Raw genomic sequence first — 22,625 nt, 5'->3', positions numbered from 1 at the left:
TACCAGAGGTTTCATGGACTCTTTAAGCTGACTGCACCGGTTTCTAGATAAAAACATTCAATTAGCCGACGTTGGCCAGCTCATCCGACTGGTTTGTGCTCTTGATTTCTGGTGATTTTGGTGATATTTTTGGTCTTGTGTGAGTTATATGAAGTCCATTTTCACAGTCAGAGTGCAGGTCAGTTCAAATGAATGGTATGAATGAGTTATAGGAGTCACCTGACTGTCTGTTGATGTTGCGTAATGGTTAGCTTTCCAGACGAACGCAACAACACTGCGAGAACTGGTCTGAAAAGCAGTCTGCAGCCTTTCTTTCTCTGTGTGTGTGCGTGTGTCTAACTGCAGGTTACTTTATGTTCCTCCGTCTGACTTGGCCCTGACCTCCGCCTGCTCCCTGTGAAAAAAGGGTTTGAGAAACGCTGCGTTTGTGTGTGCGCGGTGTTGGTGATGGGGGTGGTGGAGGCAGGGGCTGGGGTAGTCGAAGCAGACTGTCTCTAAACAAAGGTAGCCCTGTCTGTCTGGTCTGGTCTGGCTCTTCATGGATGTGTGTGTGTGTGTGTCTGACACTCTGACCTCTGCATGTCTGAAAACCCTTTTTTCTCTCCCACTTATAACCCAGATAACACCACCGTCGTGTCTTTCTACTGACGTTTGAACAATTCAGCCTCATAACATCTTTAACCCACAATAGAGACAATGTTGTTTTATTTACTAGATTTTTTCTGTTGAATATCCAGTGTCAAATCACAAAGAGTACTGTGTAACTTACAGGTATTTGGTGCTGTTTTTAGTTTAACTTATCAAGCCATGTAACTGCAGCTCCATGCTGCATGATTAAATATGTGCACGTGCAGTAGCTGATCATTTATATAAGAGATCATTTATTTTGCATCCAGGAGTCTTTTTAAATCTTGGTATGACTTTCTTTGCAGATTACGTCAGTTTAAAAAGTACAGCTATGCTTTCATTTAACTGCATGATTTCATCTGTCACATTTTGTATTAATTTAAAGAATAAGTGGCCCTAATACTCCGTTTTTTTATGTAATTATGGCCCTTCATTTCCCTGCTGTTGCTCCTTCTGTTTCAGCATATTTTTTAACCTGTTTGAATTGTGTTGAGCTTCTTTTGTCCTTCTTATGTAACGTTTGTCAAATCTATGGTTATGATAATTATTAAACAATCAGGGATATAAACTATTAATGCACCTTGATGTAAGCAAAGGGTGTTTTCAAGTGACCTGCTGAAGACTTACAAGCTGTGATTACAACTGGATGCAGTTTAACAGGTCATGCCCATTTCAAAGTTTTAAGAAGGACTAATCCAGTGATTTGAAAATGCAAGGGGGCGGGGGGGGGGGTCACTGCATACTTTAAAAGAAAATAGTCCAAACCAATGCAGCACAGCTTTATTCCCATAATGCAGCTGGATGAAATGCAGCATTTTCACCTGACTCTCTGGCCTGGTTCACACCCCGGGCTTCTGAGACCACCCTGATGACATCACTTTGCATTTACTTTGATATTAAGACTTGTTAACTGACCTCGATCTCTGTCTCTGTGTTATTGCAGCCCAGCTGGAGTTCGTCCAGATCTTGGTGATCGTGGTGGTCATGATGGTCATGGTGGTGGTCATCACCTGTTTGCTGAACCACTACCGCCTATCAGCACGCTCCCTCCTCTCCAGACACGCCCCCACGCGCAGGAGACACCTGCCGCTGGCCAACGTAAGTCAAAACGTCCCATTTACAGCTGGACTTTGGTTCCACTAGTGTACAGACTGATTAACTGTCCACTCTGCCTTTTTATTTCTGATCAGAAATGGAGCTTCTGCTTTGATTTTTCTCCCAGATTAGTACACTGGAAAAATATCGAAGTCTTACGAAGTATATTTGTCTCATTTCTAGTCAAAATATCTCATTATACTTAATTTAAGACACAACTGCCTAACAAGTACTATTTCAGCCAGATATAGGGACTTGTTTGAAGACAATACATCTGGAATATCTTGTTAAATGAAAAAGTCTTGAAAACAAATTGTTTTGAGTCAGATTTCATATGAAACAAGCTTTTTTTTTTTTCATTTGAAGAAGTTTTTAAGATAATTTCAAGATCCCTTTTAACTCAAAAGTCCCAAATATCACATCTTATTTCAAGAAATCTTGACAAGCCGATTTTCACTAGTTCCATTGGCAGATTTTTTTGCTTATTTCAAGTAAAAACATCTTGTATTTGTTGTTTTTCTTACTTATTTTTGGAGGGGCATTTTTTCCAGTGTACAAAGCAGGTTCTTTAAACATCTGACTTACAACCTTGAATGAGTGTGTGGTTGTATGTCTTCACAGATAAGGTGACTTTACACGATATGAATGAAAACTTTACAGACTAAAGATGTGAAAATTGAACGGTAAAGGCTACAGCAAAAACCTGTAGACTTAAACTTCTCTGACCTCGTTGCATTTCCTGTAGTGCAGGTTGAGGAAATGAGCAGTTGTTTTAGTGGATTAGTCAAAGCAAGGACGGGTCTAATAAAAGTCGAGAACGGGAAGAAAGACTGAGAGACGGGCTGCAATTACAGTGATTAAACACTGCTGCAGGCTAATGCTAACGCCCTGACTCATTTCTTCATTAAGGGCCTCAGCGTCTCGCGGCATCTATTTCAAGATGCACATGCGCTGACTTACACCTGAGGCTTCCTCAAACATATGACTTCACCCGTGCTTCCTGAATCACCTGCCACTGAATCACTGTGTGTGTGTGTGTGTGTGTGTGTGGTCCCAGTCTGCAAGTAAGATATGAGTAAAGCATGAAGCATAAATGTGCACACGCACACACAAACACACACACAAAGACCTTCGGATGAGCTCAGGGGAGTCGCAGTGTCCCAGTTAATTTGGATTAGCAGTCAGACACACTGACACACATACAGGCAGGAAACTGTCGCCGGACTGAAATGAAACGGCACAGAAGTAGGAAAAGTCTCCGACAGACACCACTGATCTCACATCTGTGCGTTTGGTAAAACTCCAGCCATGGTTTCCGTTTCACTGCTTATTCACTGGAGTGTCAGCACACAGTTGTTCATGTTAATGGAGCTGATAGCTGACAGACAACACACTGTGTAAAAAGGTTTGGACTGCATGGAGAGGCAGACATCAGGGTTAGTTTAACACCAACTGAGCCCTCTGGTGGACAAACGTGTAACCAGGTTCAATCGGTGTATTAAGAAAGTAAAGAAGTCGGCCTGCTGGAGAGAATGTGGAGAAGTCTTTGCTGATCAGGCCCATGTTTTTTGGTCTTGCCCCCTCCATCCAGATTTTCTGGAGGGAAGTGGCAAATATCATTTCAAAGGTTCTATGTTTCATTCCTAACGCTCTATCTTGGAAATATTCCAGATGGATTGAGTAAAGCTGATAATTATCTTATAATCTTAAAGGGACACTATGTAATTTCTTCCCCCATCTAGTGGTGCATTTTTATTTTGCAAAGTTGAATGAATTTGCTCTCTAGCGCCTCGCGTTTTCAAATGTGCGCTGCAACTTCTTGAACTACGGCAAGCGGAATGTGTCAAGATTCAAGAAGCTATAGCTTCAGACTCAAGGTCCATACAAACAAAAAGAAATCAAGACACACAGTACAAGGGATTACATAACACACATACAACAACACTATAAATACAGATGACAGATAACATGTCAGATAACATAACATCTCCTTTGGTGTGCAAGCAATGCAATTAGTCATATTCCGGGAGTTACCGGAAGTGACGTCGACGCAGCCTTAGCATTAGCAGCGTTAGCAATAGGAGCATTAGCAGCGGTAAATAAACTCCCGGTAAACTTACAAACTTTCTAATGCCTCGTTTTGTGAGTTAAGAGCCTATGTGTACTACGGCAGAAGTTTGGTAACAATCAGTGCATTATTAGTGGGATAATTTACGAGATAAAATCTATTTAGCATTTTTTTTTTAAACTTTATTAGTAAATCAACAAAATAACAGTTTACAAATGTGAGCATAACGCCAAAAAGAAGATATCCAGGGGGAGCATAGGAATAATAATAAAAAGAAGAAGATGATGCACTTACAAAAAGAAAGCTAATGAACACAAAGACATATGTGCCAAGAAATAAAATCTATTTAGCATTAGCGGCTGTAATAAGCCATTTGGCGGAAATGACGTCACAATGACGTCATTTCTGCTTGTAGTCCTGGTAGGGAAATCGCGATTCGAAGTGCTTTATGTCCCTCTCGGCACTTTGTCATTTTTCATAGACCGGAAGGACATGGCAGCCTCCATAGAGCTTACCTGCTCTATGTAGATACAGACAAGTTATTCTTCACTCAGGAGGATAAGTGAGATTTTTGACAGAGATCATTTTACACCAATGAGGACTAACTTATGAATGAATATGTTGATTTTAGCTAATAAATGACTTAATTTATTACATAGTGTCCCTTTAAGTGTAATGAGATATTTTGACTAGAAATGAGACGAATATACTTGGTAAGATTTAGATTTTTTCCAGTTTACTGTTAGAAACAGAGCAGTACACTGGAAAAAAATCAAAGTCTTACCAAGTATATTTGTCTCATTGAGTATCTCATTACACTTAATATAAGACACAACTGCCTAACAAGTACTATTTCAGACAGATATAGGCACTTGTTTGAAGACAATACATCTGGAATATCTTGTTAAATGAAAAAGTCTTGAAAACAAATTGTTTTGAGTCGGATTTCATATGAAACAAGCTTTTTTTGACATTTGAAGAGGTTTTTAAGCTAATTTCAAGATCACTTTTAACTCAAAAGTCCTAAATATCACATTTTATTTCAGGAAATCTTGACAAGCCGATTTTCACTCGTTCCATTGGCAGATTTTTTTGCTCATTTCAATGCTTTTGATACTTTCCAATCAGGCTTTAGGCCCCACCACAGCACTGAGACAGCTCTGATCAAGGTGACAAATGACATCCGCCTGAACACAGATGCAAGTAGAGTCACAGTCTTAGTTCTGCTGGACCTGAGTGCTGCCTTTGACACAGTTGACCATGCGATCTTATTACAGAGGTTAGAAGACTGGGTGGGAATCTCTGGTCGTGCTTTAAACTGGTTCAAGTCCTATCTGGAGGACAGGAAATATTTTGTTGAAATTGGTAACTGTGTCTCGGACCAAATGGCTATGACCTGTGGGGTTCCCCAGGGGTCAATCCTGGGACCCGTATTGTTCAATCTGTACATGCTTCCACTAGGCCAGCTAATACGCAGCTATAATGTGTCCTACCACAATTATGCAGATGACACTCAGATCTACGTGTCACTGACGGCAGGAGAACATGGGCCTGTAGATACATTGTCTCGCTGCATCGAACAGATCAGTGTGTGGATGCAAAACAATTTCCTCCAGCTAAACTCAGACAAAACTGAAATCATTGTCTGTGGCCCACAGAAACAAAGAGAAAGTGTTATCAGTCACCTTGAGACTCTCTCTCTAAAACCTAACTATCAAGTTAGAAATCTCGGGGTAATATTGGACTCAGACCTGAACTTTAACAGCCACATTAAATCTGTAACATCAGCAGCTTTTTACCATCTAAAAAACATTGCCAGAATCAAAGGAATAGTGTCTAAACCAGACTTAGAGAGACTGATCCATGCGTTTGTCTCCAGCAGGTTAGACTACTGTAACGGCCTGCTCACTGGGCTCTCTAAACGGGCTGTAAGACAGCTGCAGTACATCCAGAACGCTGCTGCTCGAGTCCTGACTAGAACCAGGAAATACGACCATATTAGTCCAGTGCTCAGGTCTCTGCACTGGCTTCCTGTCGCTCAGAGAATAGACTTTAAAACAGCTCTGCTTGTGTACAAGTCTCTTCACGGTCAAGCGCCAAAGTACATCTCTGACATGTTAGAGCCATATGAACCAATTCGGGCTCTGAGAACCTCAGGGAGGGGTCTCCTGGTGGTGCCCAGAGTCAGGACTAAACAAGGTGAGGCTGCGTTTCAGTTTTATGCCCCTAAAATCTGGAACAGTCTTCCAGAAGATGTGAGACAGGCCTCAACTCTGACAATGTTTAAATCCAGGCTGAAAACAGTTCTATTTAGCTGTGCATATGACACCTGAAAGTATTTTATCTGCACTCTTCACTTTTTAATTAATTAATGATTATTTTAATGGGTCTTAAATTTCTTTCTTTTTTAATTTCTTTCTTTTAGTTTTTTTTTATTCCTTTTTAATGGTTTTATAGCCTTCTTGTGATTTTATGTAGCTGTAAAGCACTTTGAATTGCCCTGTGTATGAATTGTGCTCTATAAATAAAATTGCCTTGCCTTGCCTTGCCTTGCCTTGCCTCATTTCAAGCAAAAACATCTTGTATTTGTTGTTTTTTTTACTTATTTTTGGATGGGCATTTTTCCGAGTGTAGTAACAATATATTCTCATTTAAATGAGTTTTACTATCGTGAAATGCTGAACACAATAACAGGATGGCAGTAACATGTTTTTCTGTCTTACAGGAGGGAAGTCTGTGGTCCTCTGAGAGCACAGGTGCCAACAGTGGTCTGAACGAGGTGAATAAGAAGCCGTGTTCTTCCTATATATAACAGTTTAACGTTTATTCGACCCAAAAAACAGTTTCCTCAGTCGGCAATGATTTTGTCATGTCTCATACAGCACCAGGTGTATAACCCGCGGCCCCCGGACAGAGGAGTCTCATCCTACCTGCAGCGGGACCTGCAGCAGAACCAGTCTCAGCCTGCGCTCCAGTCACAGCGCTTCCACCACACATATGCCCCGAGTCGGTTCCAGCCAACGTACCCCTACCTGCCCCAGAGCCTTATCGACCTCCCCCCGACCATCTCCCTCTCAGACGGCGAGGAGCCCCCGCCGTACCAGGGTCCCTGCACGCTGCAGCTCAGAGACCCCGAGCAGCAGATGGAGCTGAACCGCGAGTCGGTCAGAGCTCCGCCCAACCGAACAGTGTTTGACTCCCACCTCTTAGACCCATCCAACTCCTGCCTGCAAGCCAGGTAACAGCCAGCCGTAGCTGTAATAAACCGAGCACAAGGTTTTATTTTATCTGTGATGAAGTTATTCTTATTGCTATTTTATTGATGACTCTCTTAAAGGGATAGTTAACCTCTTTTGACATGAAGCTGTATGACATCCCATATTAGCAATATCATTTATGAACATCTTCTTACCCCCTGCTGCGTCCTGTGAGCCGAGTTCCAGCCTCGTTTTGGTGTTGATGAAGGTAGTGCGGCTAGTTGGCTGGGGCCACAAAAATAAAGCGTTTTACTTCTCAAATCAATATGCGTTCAAAAGAGTAATACATTTGCATCACAAAATTGTCCCTCCAGGAAAAGTCAGACCTCACATCGTTTGGCGCTATTTTCTCTCCCTTCATATCAATGCGTTCAGCCACCTGCCGATAGCCGCGCCTGTTACGGTGTTTGCTGCTCGGTCTGCACTTCGGTCTGCACGGTCTACACAGCAGGCAGTGATACGAAGGGAGAGAGAAAATAAGGCCAAGCGATTGTGAGGTCTGACTTTTTCTGGGGGGATGATTTTGTGATGCAAATGTATTACTCTTTTGAATGCATATTGTTTTGAGAAGCAAGACGCTTTATTTTCGGGACCCCAGAAAACTAGCCGGACTACCTTCGTCAACACCAAAACGAGGCTGGAACTCGGCTCACAGGACGCAGCAGGAGGTAAGAAAATGTTCATAAATGATATTGCTAATATGGGATGTCATACAGCTTCATGTCAAAAGAGGCGAACTATCCCTTTAAGTGCATTTCCTTCCAAAACCAAACAGCTAAGAGCATAACTAGTGCTAGAGTAAGTGCAGTAAGTTAGGTACCTAGACAAATGGGAAGACAATTTAGGAAACAAATAAGTGCGTAAGAAGCTAGCCTAGTGCTTTAAGGTACAGCAGGGTTTATTCTGTGCTATTCTTCCAGTGTTAAACGGTCATGGCGCTGTGTTGATGTGAAAATTTACTCACAGAATGAAACATAGCAGCAAAATAAGTGTATTAACTTGCAAATCCCTCCCTCTCTGCTGTGCTTCAGCTCCTCCATCAAAGCTCTTGTGTATACCCTGACTAGTAACCATGGCATCTCTATAGCTCTATAAGCAGTAATGATGGACTGGCTTGGGCTGCACTTCCTTGTAAATTCAATTAGGAGCCCCAGAAGGAAACAGCGAAACCTGCTGAGTTTCAGTAAATATGACAAAGAGTTGGTTGTGATCATAATCCGGCGTCCTGCTTTAAACCAGGTAAAGTTCCTCTAAGGCAGTGATACTCACTATTTTTTTCACCAGAGCCACATTGGCAGAGCAAAATCCATGGAAGAGCCACTTTTACGACAACATACTAAAGTCCCCTTTATCAAATATGCGTTTCTACATATAAAACATCCCACAAAAAAAGAAACAACACAGCCAATACATTTTCAATTCAGACCACATTTACCTTAATAGTGGGGTGAGCGGAAGCTGGCATGCATGTCCTTGACTTTCTTCATGTTGTATTTGTAGTTTGTTGTTTTTTGTTTTTTTTTTCAAACTTTTTATTTTCCATTAACCATTTTGTACAAACATATACACAATTCACTCTTTGTCCCATTTCACATTTTACATCTTATTACTATCATATTTACACAGACCATTTTAAACATTTTAACCTACCATAAATATACCGGCAGTCTTTTCCGACTAACACAAGTCCTCGATATAGGCAAAAGTAAACAAGAATATATTTCTCACAAATATCCATTAACCTCACTCAGAGATTATGGTTATCTTTAACAACATCTATGACCATGTAAAGCTGCATTAATTACAGTGCAAGGAACAACAGTGAACATCGAAAAACTAAAAACTAAGGTAATAAAGATACATAACACCAACTAAACTAAAAAAAAAAAAAAAACTTGCAAGAACATAAGTAGTTTGTTGTTGTAATCATAGTGAGACATTCAGGATGAGCATGGTTTTTGTGCTGGTTTTTGCCCTTTTTTAATTAAAAACCGATCCATTGTGCCTGCATCTCGTGCTGGCTAAAGGAGCTACTGTGCTCTGCGGTCAGGTGTGAGGGTGGTTTAAGCGGGCTGCGTTGCCAGGTTTAACAGAGCCCCCTTTAGGAAACACCATTAAGCCTTAATTAATACTTAATAAAAATACTTAATACTACAAAAACGCAAACTTAATAAAAATACTTAATACTGTGCAGTGTTCGCTGTGTGTTATTTGAACAAATGTATTTTTATTGTTATCATATTGTTATAAGCTACTATGCGAGTGCGAGCCACCAATTAAAGCTTGAGGAGCCGCGCAATGAGTATCTCTGCTGTAAGGATTTGTGGGTTCCTGCATTTTAACTGTCCTGCCTCCACAGTTGCTGTTGGTCCTGTTCTGCTCCCGTCATTCTCATCTATTCCTGTTGTTTTTGCTCTCAGTTTGCAGGCCCCTCCCCCAAGCGTCCATTCAGGCATCAGTGTGCTGGAGGCCCGGGAGGCCTTGTCCCGACAGCAGAAACAGGGCTCTGGAGTTGAAGGAGCTCCCCCGGCCTACAGCGAGGTCATCGGGCACTATTACCACCCGGCATCCCTGAGCTCCACCCACCGGACTGTATCGTCCCCACAGGCACCTCCGTCCTCGCTCATACACGGTCTGCTGAGGCCTCCGCCTCCACAGCATGGAAGCGTGGACAACAGGAATACAAGGAATACAAAGGAGAAATCCCAGAAACCCCAGCAGGTGTGACAGGACTGCGTCGTCCTCCTTTCCAGCTTTGCCAGTTGGGCAATCATCTGTGAACAATGAGGAATGATCACACATACATGGTAAAATCCCCTCTGAATGGTTGTAGAACTGGTTAATTAGCTTGGTTCTAGCTGGCGTGCGGTCAGCCTCAGTTTCCCTCGCCTCACAGATGGGCTGAGCGCTGTGAGAGCACCTGGAAACCACATCACTTCTGCAGAGCACAGTCACAGGAGAACATCTGGTTCTCCTCGTTCACTGCTTCCTGCCTCCTAAACGAGGAGCGCTTCGGATGAACTCACGACGTCAGAGAAGAGGGAAAGAAGATGATGGAAAAGAGGAACTCTTCCTCAACCCTCCCGTATCCGCCTAATCTATATATTCCTCATTCATTATAAATATTTACATGTTCTGTTTGTTTCTTTAGATTTGATTTTCATCCTCTCGCCTGCGAATAGTTTCAATCTTCTCCCTTCAGGATTTGTTTTGTTTCCTGTGATAATCCCCCTTGCTGCTTCGAGTCCTTTAAATCCCTTTTCTTCTTCTCGACTCCACAGTCTTGCATCGGCAGCGACTCCTGCATCAAGCTTTGGCTTTATCACTGGGACGCGTTAAGCCGTGCTTCCAGAAGGAGGTTAGACTTAGTTAGCGTTAGCTTAAACTAGCCCACCAGTTGTAGCACAGCGCTAAAACGTCCCAAAGCTCACAGCTCTGCCTTACGTTGACCAACTGCTGCAGGAGATGCTGCTGAAATGCTTTTTTTTTTTAACTTTCTGTCTTTGTAAAGAGGGTTTGCACAAAGTTTGAGACTGTTCGCCGCAGAAAAAGACAAAAAAAAATCTGCAGAGTAAACGAGAAGAAAGAAGGTTGAGAAAGTAGGGGTGTTTTTTTTCTAAACTCGATGCATTCTTAAAGATATTTCTTCTTTTTTCTTTTTCTTTGTTGTCTAGTTTTTAGAAAATGACACAAACATCGGTTATCTGTTGGGGTGCCAACTTTTCAGATTGAACATTTTGCATCATACATGTTATATTCGATACTTATGGAGTGTATACACACGCATGTATGCAAAAAAAAACGAGAGCGGAACGCACGCATTTAGAGTTATTTATATAATTGCTGAAAAGAATTGCACTATTTTTTTAGGATGCGCAGATGAAACGTTTGAGAGAGACTTTGAAAGGAGCTCTGTGCATTGATGCAAAAGAAGAGCTCCCAGTGAAAACTTACCAGAGTGTTGGATCAGCGCCGTGCACAGCAGCTGCTAATCAGGAACAATTTATGGGGGAGATTCTGGACTTTGGTCCAATGGACTCAGACCAACCATTACTTTACCACTGATTTAAAAAAGAAAATCTCTGGTTTATGCAAATGTCTGAGTCCTGCGAGCCAAACGAAAGTTAGCCTCCGACCTGTGGGTTCAATCAGAAACCGGTAGCTCTCTCTCTCTCTCATCCTTTTGGCCGAATCATTAGCCAATCCCAAAGCTGGCTGCTACTACCTCGACCAAACAAGTCAAGCACAGAAGAGTTTGTTCATGTTAATCAGACTTTGTCGCAATAAACAAATGTCTGAGCTAATCAAGACGATGTGTAACGTAACGATAGAAGTAAGTAGAGTAGGATGTAGTAGAATTAGAATGTTTTTTAATCCTGCTGTGTTGTTTTTTATTTGAATGTCAGAATTTTTTGTTCACCGGGTGAGAAGAGAGAGACACCTAACGTCCCCGTTGTAGTGCATTACTCAGGAAGGAAGCCAGTCGCCCAACAGGTCTGAGAATGTCTGATACGCTGACTGTGCACCGCTGCGGCCACACACAGACGCATCAGATCCATGTTTCTCATCGCGAGCCTCCGGTTTCTTTTTCCAGTTGCGTCTCTCCTGCCTTGGCAACACACACACGGTTCACTCTGGTAAACTTCGCTCTCTTCGCGGGCATCTCTGAGCACTTTATCGCACCAGGAAAGAGACAAACAATCCTCCGTCAGCCAGCGTCAGCCTCACAAAATTTACAGACGACACCTTTACTTTTAGCGACGAGAGTTTAGAGAGTTTAGAGCTGCATTTTTCAAGGATGCAAAGAGCTGTGCGCCAAAGCTTTAAACACACTTCAAGGCAGAAACCATCTTTCTGTTCTCTGTGCGGTCAAGAGTTTGGGTATTTAATTCTTACCTACAATTGGATTTGAAATGATTATGAATGTAACCACTTCTTCTGTGGTTTTGTGTTTTTAAGTTTTGGAACAAAGCTCTTTGAGTGTTGAACACTGCACACGACGCGTTGTTAAAACTAGACACACCGAAGTGTTGACAAGTGACACGAGTGTTAATAGCAGCTCGTCCTGTGTCATCTCTTAGAAAGTGCCGAATTAGCATATTTTTTAGCCTGTTAGAGTAGAAGAAGGAACCCCGGGTCGAGCCAGATGATGTTAGCACCCTCTGATGTCCTGTCTTTATGCAATTCAGCGCCCTCCACTGGAACCAAACCATATTGCAGCCAAAAAGATCTTTTCTAATCTGATATGATACCGTCTTTCCTTTCTTTTTAGCTTTTATTTTCTTGTTCCATCAATCAGAGGTTTCAAAGATGGACCTGACAAGCACCAGTTTGTGCTTCTCCTGACGTTACGTTTTAAAATCAGAGCCAAAAAAATCTGCTCTATCAAACCACGGGCAATCTTTGGAAATCCCAGACGTTCCTATAAAATCACTTGCACATGTTTCGAATGTATTTCCTGAATCCTTAAAGACTCCAGCAACTATATTAGAAAACATGGAGCCTGATGCACAGTAACGAGGAGCATTCACAGAACATTTTACACGCTCATGTACCCATCCTCCAACTATAGAGTGAGTTTCATGGTATTCGGCCCAATAGTTTTACGTAATCTTGCTAACAAACAGCAAAATCGCCTTCGCTTTGGTGGAGGAATAAAGACAGTAACTATCTTTAATTCATTTTGCTGCTTTGCGTTGTTTTGTCACATGATAAAGCAGGAGAAGAATTTTCTTTATTTTGCAGCATGTAGAAAATCCAGATGTCTTTAAGGATTCAGGAACTAATGATCAAATACAAAAGTCCCTCCTTTATCTCCTGTGGTACAGAAAAAGACAAAAAATCAATCAAAAGTCATTCCTCATTGACTCCCCTTTCCTTTCTCCTCCTATTTCGTTTGATAGTCCCTCCTGTGCCCCTGTGCTAATAACAAGCACTTAAAGAAGAAATGAAAGAAGAATTAATCTCTTGACCCAAAGCATCTGAAGGATATGATTAAATCAATCAAAGTATGAATCACTCTTGACCTTTCGGTGAGATTATGAGCCTGGTCCCGATGCAAGTGAAGCTAATTTATTGCCCTTTTCCCTCCACCGCTGTGATAACTTGCGTTTGGATCAGGCTGTTTCCTTTTTTAAAATGGTTTTGGGTTCCTGCATTGGAGGGTTCGCAGCAGGTCTGGGGAGACTAGGCAGGTTTCCGTGGAAACAAATGCTAGTTTAATGTAGTTTAATGTACCTACAATGTGATGCATAAGAAAGAAAAAAAGGACCAATCGCTCATTTCAGGGAAATCTACGCTGGCTGACGATACAAAAAAAAGAAAAAAAAGTCAAAATGGCAGCAGGAGGAAGAGGGGGAAACTCTTTTGGAGGCTGAATGAAAACAAATCCCACACTTATATGCAGGCAAGATCACCGACACAAGCGCTGGTATGTTTACACGTAGAGGGAAGGAAACAGATGTTTACCAGTGTCTGTTTCAAGTGGTTTTTCTTTGCTTTAAGCCAGTGTTAGTTAGTAAGTTGGAAAAATCCCCAATGCACATTGTGTGTGTGTGTGTGTGTGTGTGTGTGTGTGTGTGTGTGTGTGTGTGTGTGTAGCAGTGTGTAAATGTACACCAATTTGGCCTGGGAAAGACCTCCAGCTGTCTAGACAAAAACTAAACACACACAACGGCACACACACAGCAGACTAAACAAACTAAACTAAGAACCAGACCTTCCACACACACACACACACTCTCATTCATCCAGTACATTTTTTTTTTCTTAATCGCAGACCACACAAGATATTGCAAAAACATTTATCTCACACACCTGGCCTTCCTCCTCACCCTCCTCACCCTCCTCACCCTCCTCCTCCTGCCTTGAATGAGCTCTTCCTGTTTCCCAAGAGATGCCCCGCCGTCCAATGACAGAGCTCCTTTTCTCCTTTTCGAGCCGGCCTTCGCTGCCATTGGCCGGCTGTCTTTCGGTCTCCGTGGAAATGTTCGTCGTTTGTTGTTGTTGCTATGTCGTACAAGTGTGCCTGCCTGCGCTGAGACGGGCTAAATGTGAGTGGCTTGTTTGGGCTGTCAATCATCCCCGGCCACGCTGTCTCAGATGATGATGATGATGAGGATGATGATGTTTGGATGATGGTGATGAGATTGATGAAGATAGATGTTTTTGATAGTGATGCCGCAAAGATCGTTGCAATACACCTACTATTTGCCTTTTTGATAATATTAGTCATATTTTAACGTAGCGTGCTAAGTGTAAGATTTTTTTATTTGTTGTTGTTTGTTCACTTGAGTAAAAGAAAGTTATTTCACTTCAGTTTCATTGTTCACACATTGTTTCACTTGTAAACTTTGAGAGTGTAAAACTACCTACAGTAACACACAAAGGGGGCAGATCACTGGGGAGGAGGTGCACTTCTGTGCTTAAGCGCCCTTTCCAGTTTAGGAGATTTTTTCCTTTTCCAGTTTCCTTTTCCTTTAGTTTGAGCTCGTGTTTCTCCAGCACTTACGTCCATCTTGGTTTGAGTTTGTTGGCTAATCTTCGCGTCCGCTGCGTCTACAGGTGTGCCTTCTGGTGTCCCGTACGAACGGAGACTTAACACCTAATCCTCCGTAACTCTTGCCTTTTGACACCTCAGAATGAATATCAAAATTAAGCGGCCGTGATATAAGAGAGCACTTTGTGAAAAGGGTCAAATAAAGGAAAACAAATATAATTCACAAGTTGCAACATCTGCATTTTCATCACAGCTAGCAGAAATTTCGAAGCTCTGCGGCTGCTGCATCACTTAAAGTAGCTGTAAGCTTTTATTTTGTTGTCATTACAACTTTTTCAGCTATTTTCCCTTTTTTTTTTTTTGTGCTTTTTCGAGTAATTTCCAACTCATGCCCGACTTGAATTTTTAAGGTTTTGGGAAAACGCGTTGCATTTAGTTTGCCTTTCTCCACTTTAGACAAATATTTCAATACTTTTCATTGAAATAAGAAGAACTCGATGTGGAATTACATGTTTATCATTAATCCCTCTAAACTGGAGTGAGGTAAAGTGCGAAGAAAAGCATTTTCCCCTTCCTCTGCTCGCTCTGCTCCTTGAATCAGCGCTGCCTGGAGGCGCCTTTTCTTTGACAATGTTGAAGAAAAAAAGCGTGTGATAACACTCTCTTTTTGTTGCAGTATGTTATGTGTGCATGTTTAAATAAGCCTCTGTATCTTACAGCGCTCTGGTGCTTGTGACTGTTGTAGAAGTCTTCCACTTGTTGTCGAGTTTAATCCTGCAAGCATGTAAAATGTGGGACTTGTACAATAGATGCGTTTGATCTGCTCAGGGTTCCTACACACAGCTGGTCCAGATGTTTGAGAAAGGTCTGATTAAAAAATGCTGTCCAGAAACATTCGACTGCACACAAATGATCATCAGCTTTGGAGAAACTCAGGCAGGACCAGGAGTGAGATCAATTGTAGGAACCCTGATCTGTTACTGCAGAAAAACTTTGGAGTTTCCTTCGTCTGAATTTAGCACCTGGCTCATAAGTTCCGTTGAGAACTGATGGAACAACGTGAACACGGTGCTTAAAAGGCTCAGGATTTGACTCCAGTCTGTCATCTGTCACAGCATGACTCACTCACTTATATAGAGGTCTATTTTATTCTCAATGATAATATCTGCTTATTTGTGTATTGAGACAGTAAATTTTAATTTATATTCGTGTTGCTGGGATTGTTGTTGTTCCTTCTCTGTTACAAACAGAAGACGACTGTTTATCGTTGTCACAGAACCTGGTATGAATCAGACACATTTCAGTTAGCCTTTGATTTAAAAAATGAATAAAAAGTTTTATAAATACTCCTCCGTCTCCTCGGTTTATTTCTTTGTTTGTTTGTTTGTTGCGTGCATGGTTTTAGTGAACATTGAACACTTCTTTCATTCAAACTCTGTTTCAGAAAACACATCAAAGTATTGGAATAACCGTTGTTTTATAAAAGCAACAAAAAAAAGAGAGAATTTGGTGAACACAGCCAACCAAACAGAAGAAAAATCCATAAACAAAACATACTGAAAGTGTTAAATTATGAGACAAAGCACAATTAAATAAAAACCCAGCAACATTTCATCCATCCATACATTTTGTAGACCAGTGGTCGGCAACCTTTGACCCTCAAGAGCCATTTGGACCCGGTTTCCACGGAAAAGAAAACACCGGGAGCCGCAAATACTTTCTGACATCTAAAATGAAGATATTGTTTTTTTACCTTTACGCTTTGTATAGACAACTACAGTGTGTTGCTTACGAAATCCATGAAGTGCTACAGAGAAAATGAAATTTTCTTTATGTAATAAACACATTTTGGACATTTTGAACTCTTAAAAAAATTATAATAAAAAATAAAATCACGCAGAGTTGAAGGTCTCTTTCTCACCACATATTAGTCATACTGGTATGCCACTCTAGTCATTAATCTGCCCAGGCATCATTAAATGTTCCATTTTCTTCAGATACTTTTCTTTTCTTATATTTCTCCCTACTTGGCCTACCTGGGGTTGAAAGTATGATAAATAAACAACATTTTGGCGGGCATATACCAGCTTTCCGCGAGTGTGACGCGTATTTTGACAGATGAAAAATATAATAAAATATCATTTATCTTGTTAATTTTAATATTTCAAGATCACAATAATCAATACAGCAGCGCGCGTCGATGACGTCATCCCAGTAGACGCGTGTAGAAAGCCCCCGATAACAACAACACGGCAGCTCTGAGCTAACAGTGCAATAGTTACACGTTCATTCATTCATTCTTCTAAAAGTATTTGTGAAATAAAGACAGATAATGCCTTATTTAGAGGCTGTATTGTCTCTGCCCTGTTTCCTCCCGTTATATGGATATGCGCTGATCTCCAGTGATCTAAATATCTTCCAAGGACGCCGACTTTCACCAAACTGTTATCGGTGAGTAGATGAACGTACTTTATGCAGGTTTAAAAAAAAAAACTGAACTTCTCCTTTAACAAAATGTCGAAAGCAGATTAAAAAATAAAACATCGGAGGTTGTGAAATGTGTTGCTTTTCTGCGTTTCTGCTCTGTGACGCGTTGTTTTGTGAGATGTATCGTGTGTGCTTTTGGTTTAGTCGCCGTGTTTTGCACCTCTGCTGTACTTTCATGGAATTAAATCGTTTAATAGAAACATACGAAAGCGCCTTCGGAACAGCGGGGGGAGAATACCTCGATGATTCATTGCTGTGTGGTCGAACTGGAGAACTTGAGGCAGAAATGTTTTGTCAGATCTGAAACCGATGAATCGCCTATACTCGTCCAGCAGGTGGCGGACTTTCCTTTGTTTAAATTCACTTTCTGAAGCTGCACATCAGCAGCTTTGTAACTGAAGCTGTTGTCGTTTCAGAGCAAGTTACAGTAGATCAGAGTGTACCTTCAGGTGAGAAAAATGCACAACTGCCTCAGATTTTCATGTTAAGTCGTTAAAGGGGTGATGCAATGCATTTTTGTTTTCTAAAGTGTTGGATTTAAGGATGAACTGACGATGTAACCTCACTGTTAGTCTTGGATTTTGAAATAATCTTGATCATTGGATAAATGAGTAAAACCATTTTCTTCAGGCTGCAAACAAACTGCAAAGCCCAGATCAGTCCTTGATGAATTAGGTCTGCCCGTATGAGACATAATAATGTCTCAGTATACATGCACAAGAGTGGGATTGAGTTATTGCCTGAAGTATGTCCGACACCACAACGCTGTGAAAACACTCAAGACATTCTGCTGCTTCTAAGTTTCTCTGCGGGCGATCAGTGTTCACTGCACAGACGTTGTCTTTAAGTTATTTGAATGGAGATTTGGTCAGATGATGCCGTGATTATGAAATCAGGATTTTATTAGAGCAGAGCAACGGTCTGGAATTGTGTCCGCGGGTCATTTTTTTCCGTCTGACTAAAGAAACAGAAAAATATGTGAATGAGAGCAGCTTTATCCGGGATTTGGCTGAATTGATATACACTGAAATTTTACAGTTTTTTACAAAAAGATGGAGCACGTAGAGAGTATCTTGACCTATTTGAGTCAAGTTGAGAATAAGCATGCAGTGATTTGATCGCCAGCTGCATTTTGCAGGTATGCTAGCCTGGCTTTGAGATTTTTTTGGTCGAACTATCATGATTACATCCATTTTAAAAGTCCTGATACTGATAAGACCAGGGAGGATTGTTGGGGGAACACTGTGAGTATGCTCTCATTAGACCTTCGTTTGCTTGCTTTTCCCTTGTTTTTTGTTGCTCTGATTCCAAAAAAAAAGGGAATTCTTAGGTCACATTTTCTGCAAAACATACTTATCCAATTAGCATTCAGCTGTTATGCTGCAAAACAAGTGGAACAAACTGCCAGTGGAGATTAAACTTTCATCAAATGGAGACATTTTTAAATCCAGGTTAAAAACATTTCTGTTCTCATGTGTCTATGCATGAAATATCTTTTAATTTATCTGGACTGTTTGTTTTTAAATTAATTTAAATGATTTTATTTGTTTCTCTTTATATTCTTTTATGTATTTTCAATGCTTCTTCCACTCCCTGCTGCAATGCTTTTATTTTATGTAAAGCACTTTGAATTGTTTTTACATGAAATGCTATACAAATAAATTTGATTTGATTTGATTTGAATCCAGGATTTCCGTACATTTGCTAATTATGACGTTTAATGAAGTGGGATGTGCTCACTTTTATCACTACAAGTTAATTAGACTTTTTCATCAGTGTTTGGTCTTTGGGCAAATGTGTCCTGAATGCAGGAAACTGAGCCAGAGAGAGCAGGACTTCTCCTCCACATCCAAAAAAAGATGGTTGGTTCAGTTATGGGTTTATATCATGAAATGAGACCTTAACTGCATGTGTTGTCATCTTAAAAGTGAAAAGTAGTTCAATATGCAACAGTAGGGCGTATTGAGAAGAACAGAGGAGACAGTCAGGGAAGACATGAAGGTACTTAGGGAACAGACTGTGTTTCCTCAGCTGGCCTCCACCACTGAGGACTGACATTCTTGGACACATGCAAACATAGCAGCAGATATGAGATGTACAGATAAAATGCTTGCGCAGCGTACTCATGTGGGTTTTAATTTGAGCCGCTATCTTGATGCTGCCGGGTACTTTTATCGCAGCTGTTTAAGCAGACTGTTGCACAATTTTTAGGTCACTTTAAGGAAATGTGTGTCCCCTTTCTCCTCTGAAACACACTCACACTAAACAATAAGACAGAAAAATCAAGTGTACAACAGATAGAAAAGTGGACATGAGCCAAAGCTGATTATTTACACTCACTGGCCATTTAAAGTTACAATTTAACCTTAACTGACAGACTTAAGATTTAAACCGAATTAACAATTGACTGGTACGGATCCGGAAAGAGGTCAGACATGAATCTGTCAAAGAAGCCATCTTTATTAAATCAAGCCGTGAATTAACACTTGAATTGAAAGGTGAACCTCGTCTTCTCCAGGTTAAAGTGTGAAACAGATTTGCCATCAATCACTGGTGCGTTGACTTGGATTTTGATCTGAGATATGAGCTGAGTCTGCAGTGACCCGCAGTATTAACATGGATGGAAATGGTGACATAAAGCTCGACTTGAACATGTTACTTAAAACAAAGAGGAATTCTACTTTCGTAAAACGACTCCAACCTCGAGTTGGTCCTGGCTGACATTTTAACTTGTGAAACTTTATCTTAATTCTAATGAACTGTTATCCATCATGGATAACCCCACCCATCCTCTCCACCAGCTGCTGGACAGCGGAGCTCCTTTTCCAACAGGCTCATCCAGCTCCGCTGTCACAAGGAACGATTCAGGAAATCCTTCCTGCCAGCAGCCATCACCATCCACAACACCTCCCCTCTGGCTGGAAGAGAACTTTCAGCTCAATAGGCTTGAAGTCTCTCCTAAAAAACAATGACAATTTGCACAACTGCTCATTTTACACTAATAACATTTGCACAAATATCATCATAGTACAATATAATGTAAATGATCCATATACTCCATATTTTATCCATATACCCTATATTTCTTATTGGTTCAGTCTGCTCAGTTAAATTTATTTTTACCTTTATTGTTAAATGTACAAATCGGTTTTTATTTAGTTTACTGATTTTTATTATTATTATTATTATTATTATTATTATTATTATTATTATTTACTGTACTCTTCATACTGTAGATTTGTATATAGCTAATATTTATTCTCTATTTTTATTCTATTCTATTTGCTTGTTTTTACTTTAATTGTTTACATATCTTTTATAGTGTACCCTGCTACAACACAATAATTTCCAAAATTGGGATGAATAAAGTATCTATCTATCTATCTATCTATCTATCTATCTATCTATCTATCTATCTATCTATCTATCTATCTATCTATCTATCTATCTATCTATCTATCTATCTATCATGATCTGAGTTGTCTTTGTCTAGACTTGGACCTGTCCTGAAAGACGTGAGACTTGGGCTGTGTTTGAAACCGCATAGTACATAATTCCATACTTCCATACTTCCATATTGCATACTCATCGATCAGACAGTATGCAGAGCGTTGCCTTTTATCATAGGGAAAGCCATTACTATACAATTGGTGCTTTTGTTTTGAAAACAGGAAGTGAAATTACCCTCATTGTAGCTAGCTTGAAACTGCCGTTTTGACAGGAAATGACGATCGGCGCCGTCATGTTATGTTGCATCTTGGGTAGTTTGAGTATGAGTAGTAACCTCATGATGCATACCCAACATTTTGGAGAATCTAGTATGCATCCGGGAACTTCGAGCTTATTAAACCTGGCATACTAACTCAAAAAGTTAGTATGAGTAGTAGGAGTAGTAGGAGAAGTATGCGGTTTCGAACACAGCCCTTGTTTGATATTGGAGGGGAGAGTTTTCTTTTTTGAGAAAAAGCTTCAAATTGACAGATTTAGAATTTTTCTTGGACTTGAATTTGGATTCATTAAAGTCTGAGTATGACTTGTTTGGAATGACTTGAGTCTAGACTTAACTCCTTCTAAGGTGACTTGAATCAATATGTCAGTATCAGTACGTCTTTATGTAAAAGGTGTTATGCAACCACTGGGACATCCACAGGTTTGTGGACTGATGTTGTCCGTCCTCCAGTTCAACATTTGACCTCCACCATCTTGGGCTTCTTCAGAAAGGTGTGAAAGGTAATTTGAGGCTTGGCGATGGAAATGTAGGGATGATATTTGATTAGCTTGTGCGTGCACTGCCACAGCTGAACTTTGCTTACCTTCGTCAGTGAAGAAGCAACATGCTTGAAGTGCCCGTGAATCCCATAATTATGCAGAGTTTTCCACCTGAACGCTGAGTTACAGGTTTCATAGAGCAGGGATGTCCAAAGTCGGTCCTGGAGGGCCGCTGTCCCGCAGGTTTTAGATGTTTCCCTGCTTCAGCACAACTGATTCAGATGATCGCTTCAAAAGATTGTCAAGTTCTGCACAAGCCTGCTAATGACGCATTGATCTGAATCAGATGTGCTGAAGCAGGGAAACATCTAAAAACCTGCAGGACAGCGGCCCTCCAGGACCAACTTTGGACATCCCTATCATAGAGGGACAAGTTAGCTGTACAGACAGATAATGAAATGCGGTCATACCCGGAAGGCACCCTCTCTTCTCTTTAGTCTCTGTGTCTGCTGGCAGCTGCCTGATCGCCGAGTGAATGATTCCCAGCCACATGGATCTAAGCCAGTTGCTGAGCAGGTTCCAGTGACTCTCACCTCTAACTACCGTGACTCTATGTAACTGTCCTTCTTGCCACATACTCGGCAGTCTGAACAAACACCTCACTCAGTTTGAAAGGTTTAATGATTTAATGATGTGTTGTAAAGTGGAGATGGTACATTGAATGAGATGATGAAAAAAAGTTCAGGTTGATTATTGAAACTCTCCTCCGAAGATCATGGAGGGATCATTGGAGGGAAAGCACATGTCCAACAGGTGTAAACATTTTGCATGGACAGCCAAATATAGGAAAATAGGTTCAATAGAGTGAGTAGAATTTGTATATCTGGATTGAATAAATCACACATACCTGCACTCCTTTGGATGTTACAACAAATAAAAGCTTGGCACCGCTTCAATGCAAAAAAACCCAATGGTACATGTGTTATTATGTAAGCTACTAATAGCTGTTAGAGAGACAAAACCATTCTGGATGGGGTTAGGGCTGCAGGAACAGATGACATTATGACCTCATTTCTTTGTATTTTGCTTCCAATCAGCCAGACTTTCTTCTAATCTTTTAAAGTGGTTTTTAAAGCAGTGTTTCTCAGGCTTTCTGAGGGTCTTTCAAAGTTCAACTCATTTTCAGGGAAGTCCTTGTACCTGGATTAAAAATCATTCAAGCATAAACAGCCATCTAACTCAAGCGATGAACCAGTGTTGTGTCTACACATAACAGACATCTTTAAGCACTTTGTTATGAGCAGCCTGTCACAAAGACGCACTGTTTCCTATTACAGGAAATGCCAGGCACAGTTTGACAGACAGAAAACAGGATTTCTGCAGC

The 22,625-nt window shown here is 40.8% G+C and overlaps 1 protein-coding gene across 2 annotated transcripts in view; it reads left to right on the top strand.

Annotated features, from left to right (window-relative positions):
* The window catches only part of pmepa1 (prostate transmembrane protein, androgen induced 1), a 47,491-nt gene extending 31,615 nt beyond the window's left edge, over positions 1–15,876 (top strand). For both annotated transcript variants that reach the window (XM_075460167.1, XM_075460168.1), the window contains exons 2-5: positions 1,571–1,725; positions 6,516–6,569; positions 6,673–7,028; positions 9,468–15,876. In XM_075460167.1, coding sequence (XP_075316282.1) covers positions 1,571–1,725; positions 6,516–6,569; positions 6,673–7,028; positions 9,468–9,774 — 872 coding nt within the window. In that variant the 3' untranslated portion in view covers positions 9,775–15,876. The remainder of the gene's footprint in view (positions 1–1,570; positions 1,726–6,515; positions 6,570–6,672; positions 7,029–9,467) is intronic.
* Positions 15,877–22,625: the final 6,749 nt, after the last annotated feature.

The sequence above is a fragment of the Odontesthes bonariensis genome, chromosome 3 (genome assembly GCF_027942865.1).
Source record: "Odontesthes bonariensis isolate fOdoBon6 chromosome 3, fOdoBon6.hap1, whole genome shotgun sequence".
In the NCBI taxonomy this organism is placed as follows: Eukaryota; Metazoa; Chordata; class Actinopteri; order Atheriniformes; family Atherinopsidae; genus Odontesthes; species Odontesthes bonariensis.
The sequence above is the reverse complement of the archived record's forward strand: the minus strand, read 5'-3'. Positions and strand labels throughout refer to the sequence as shown.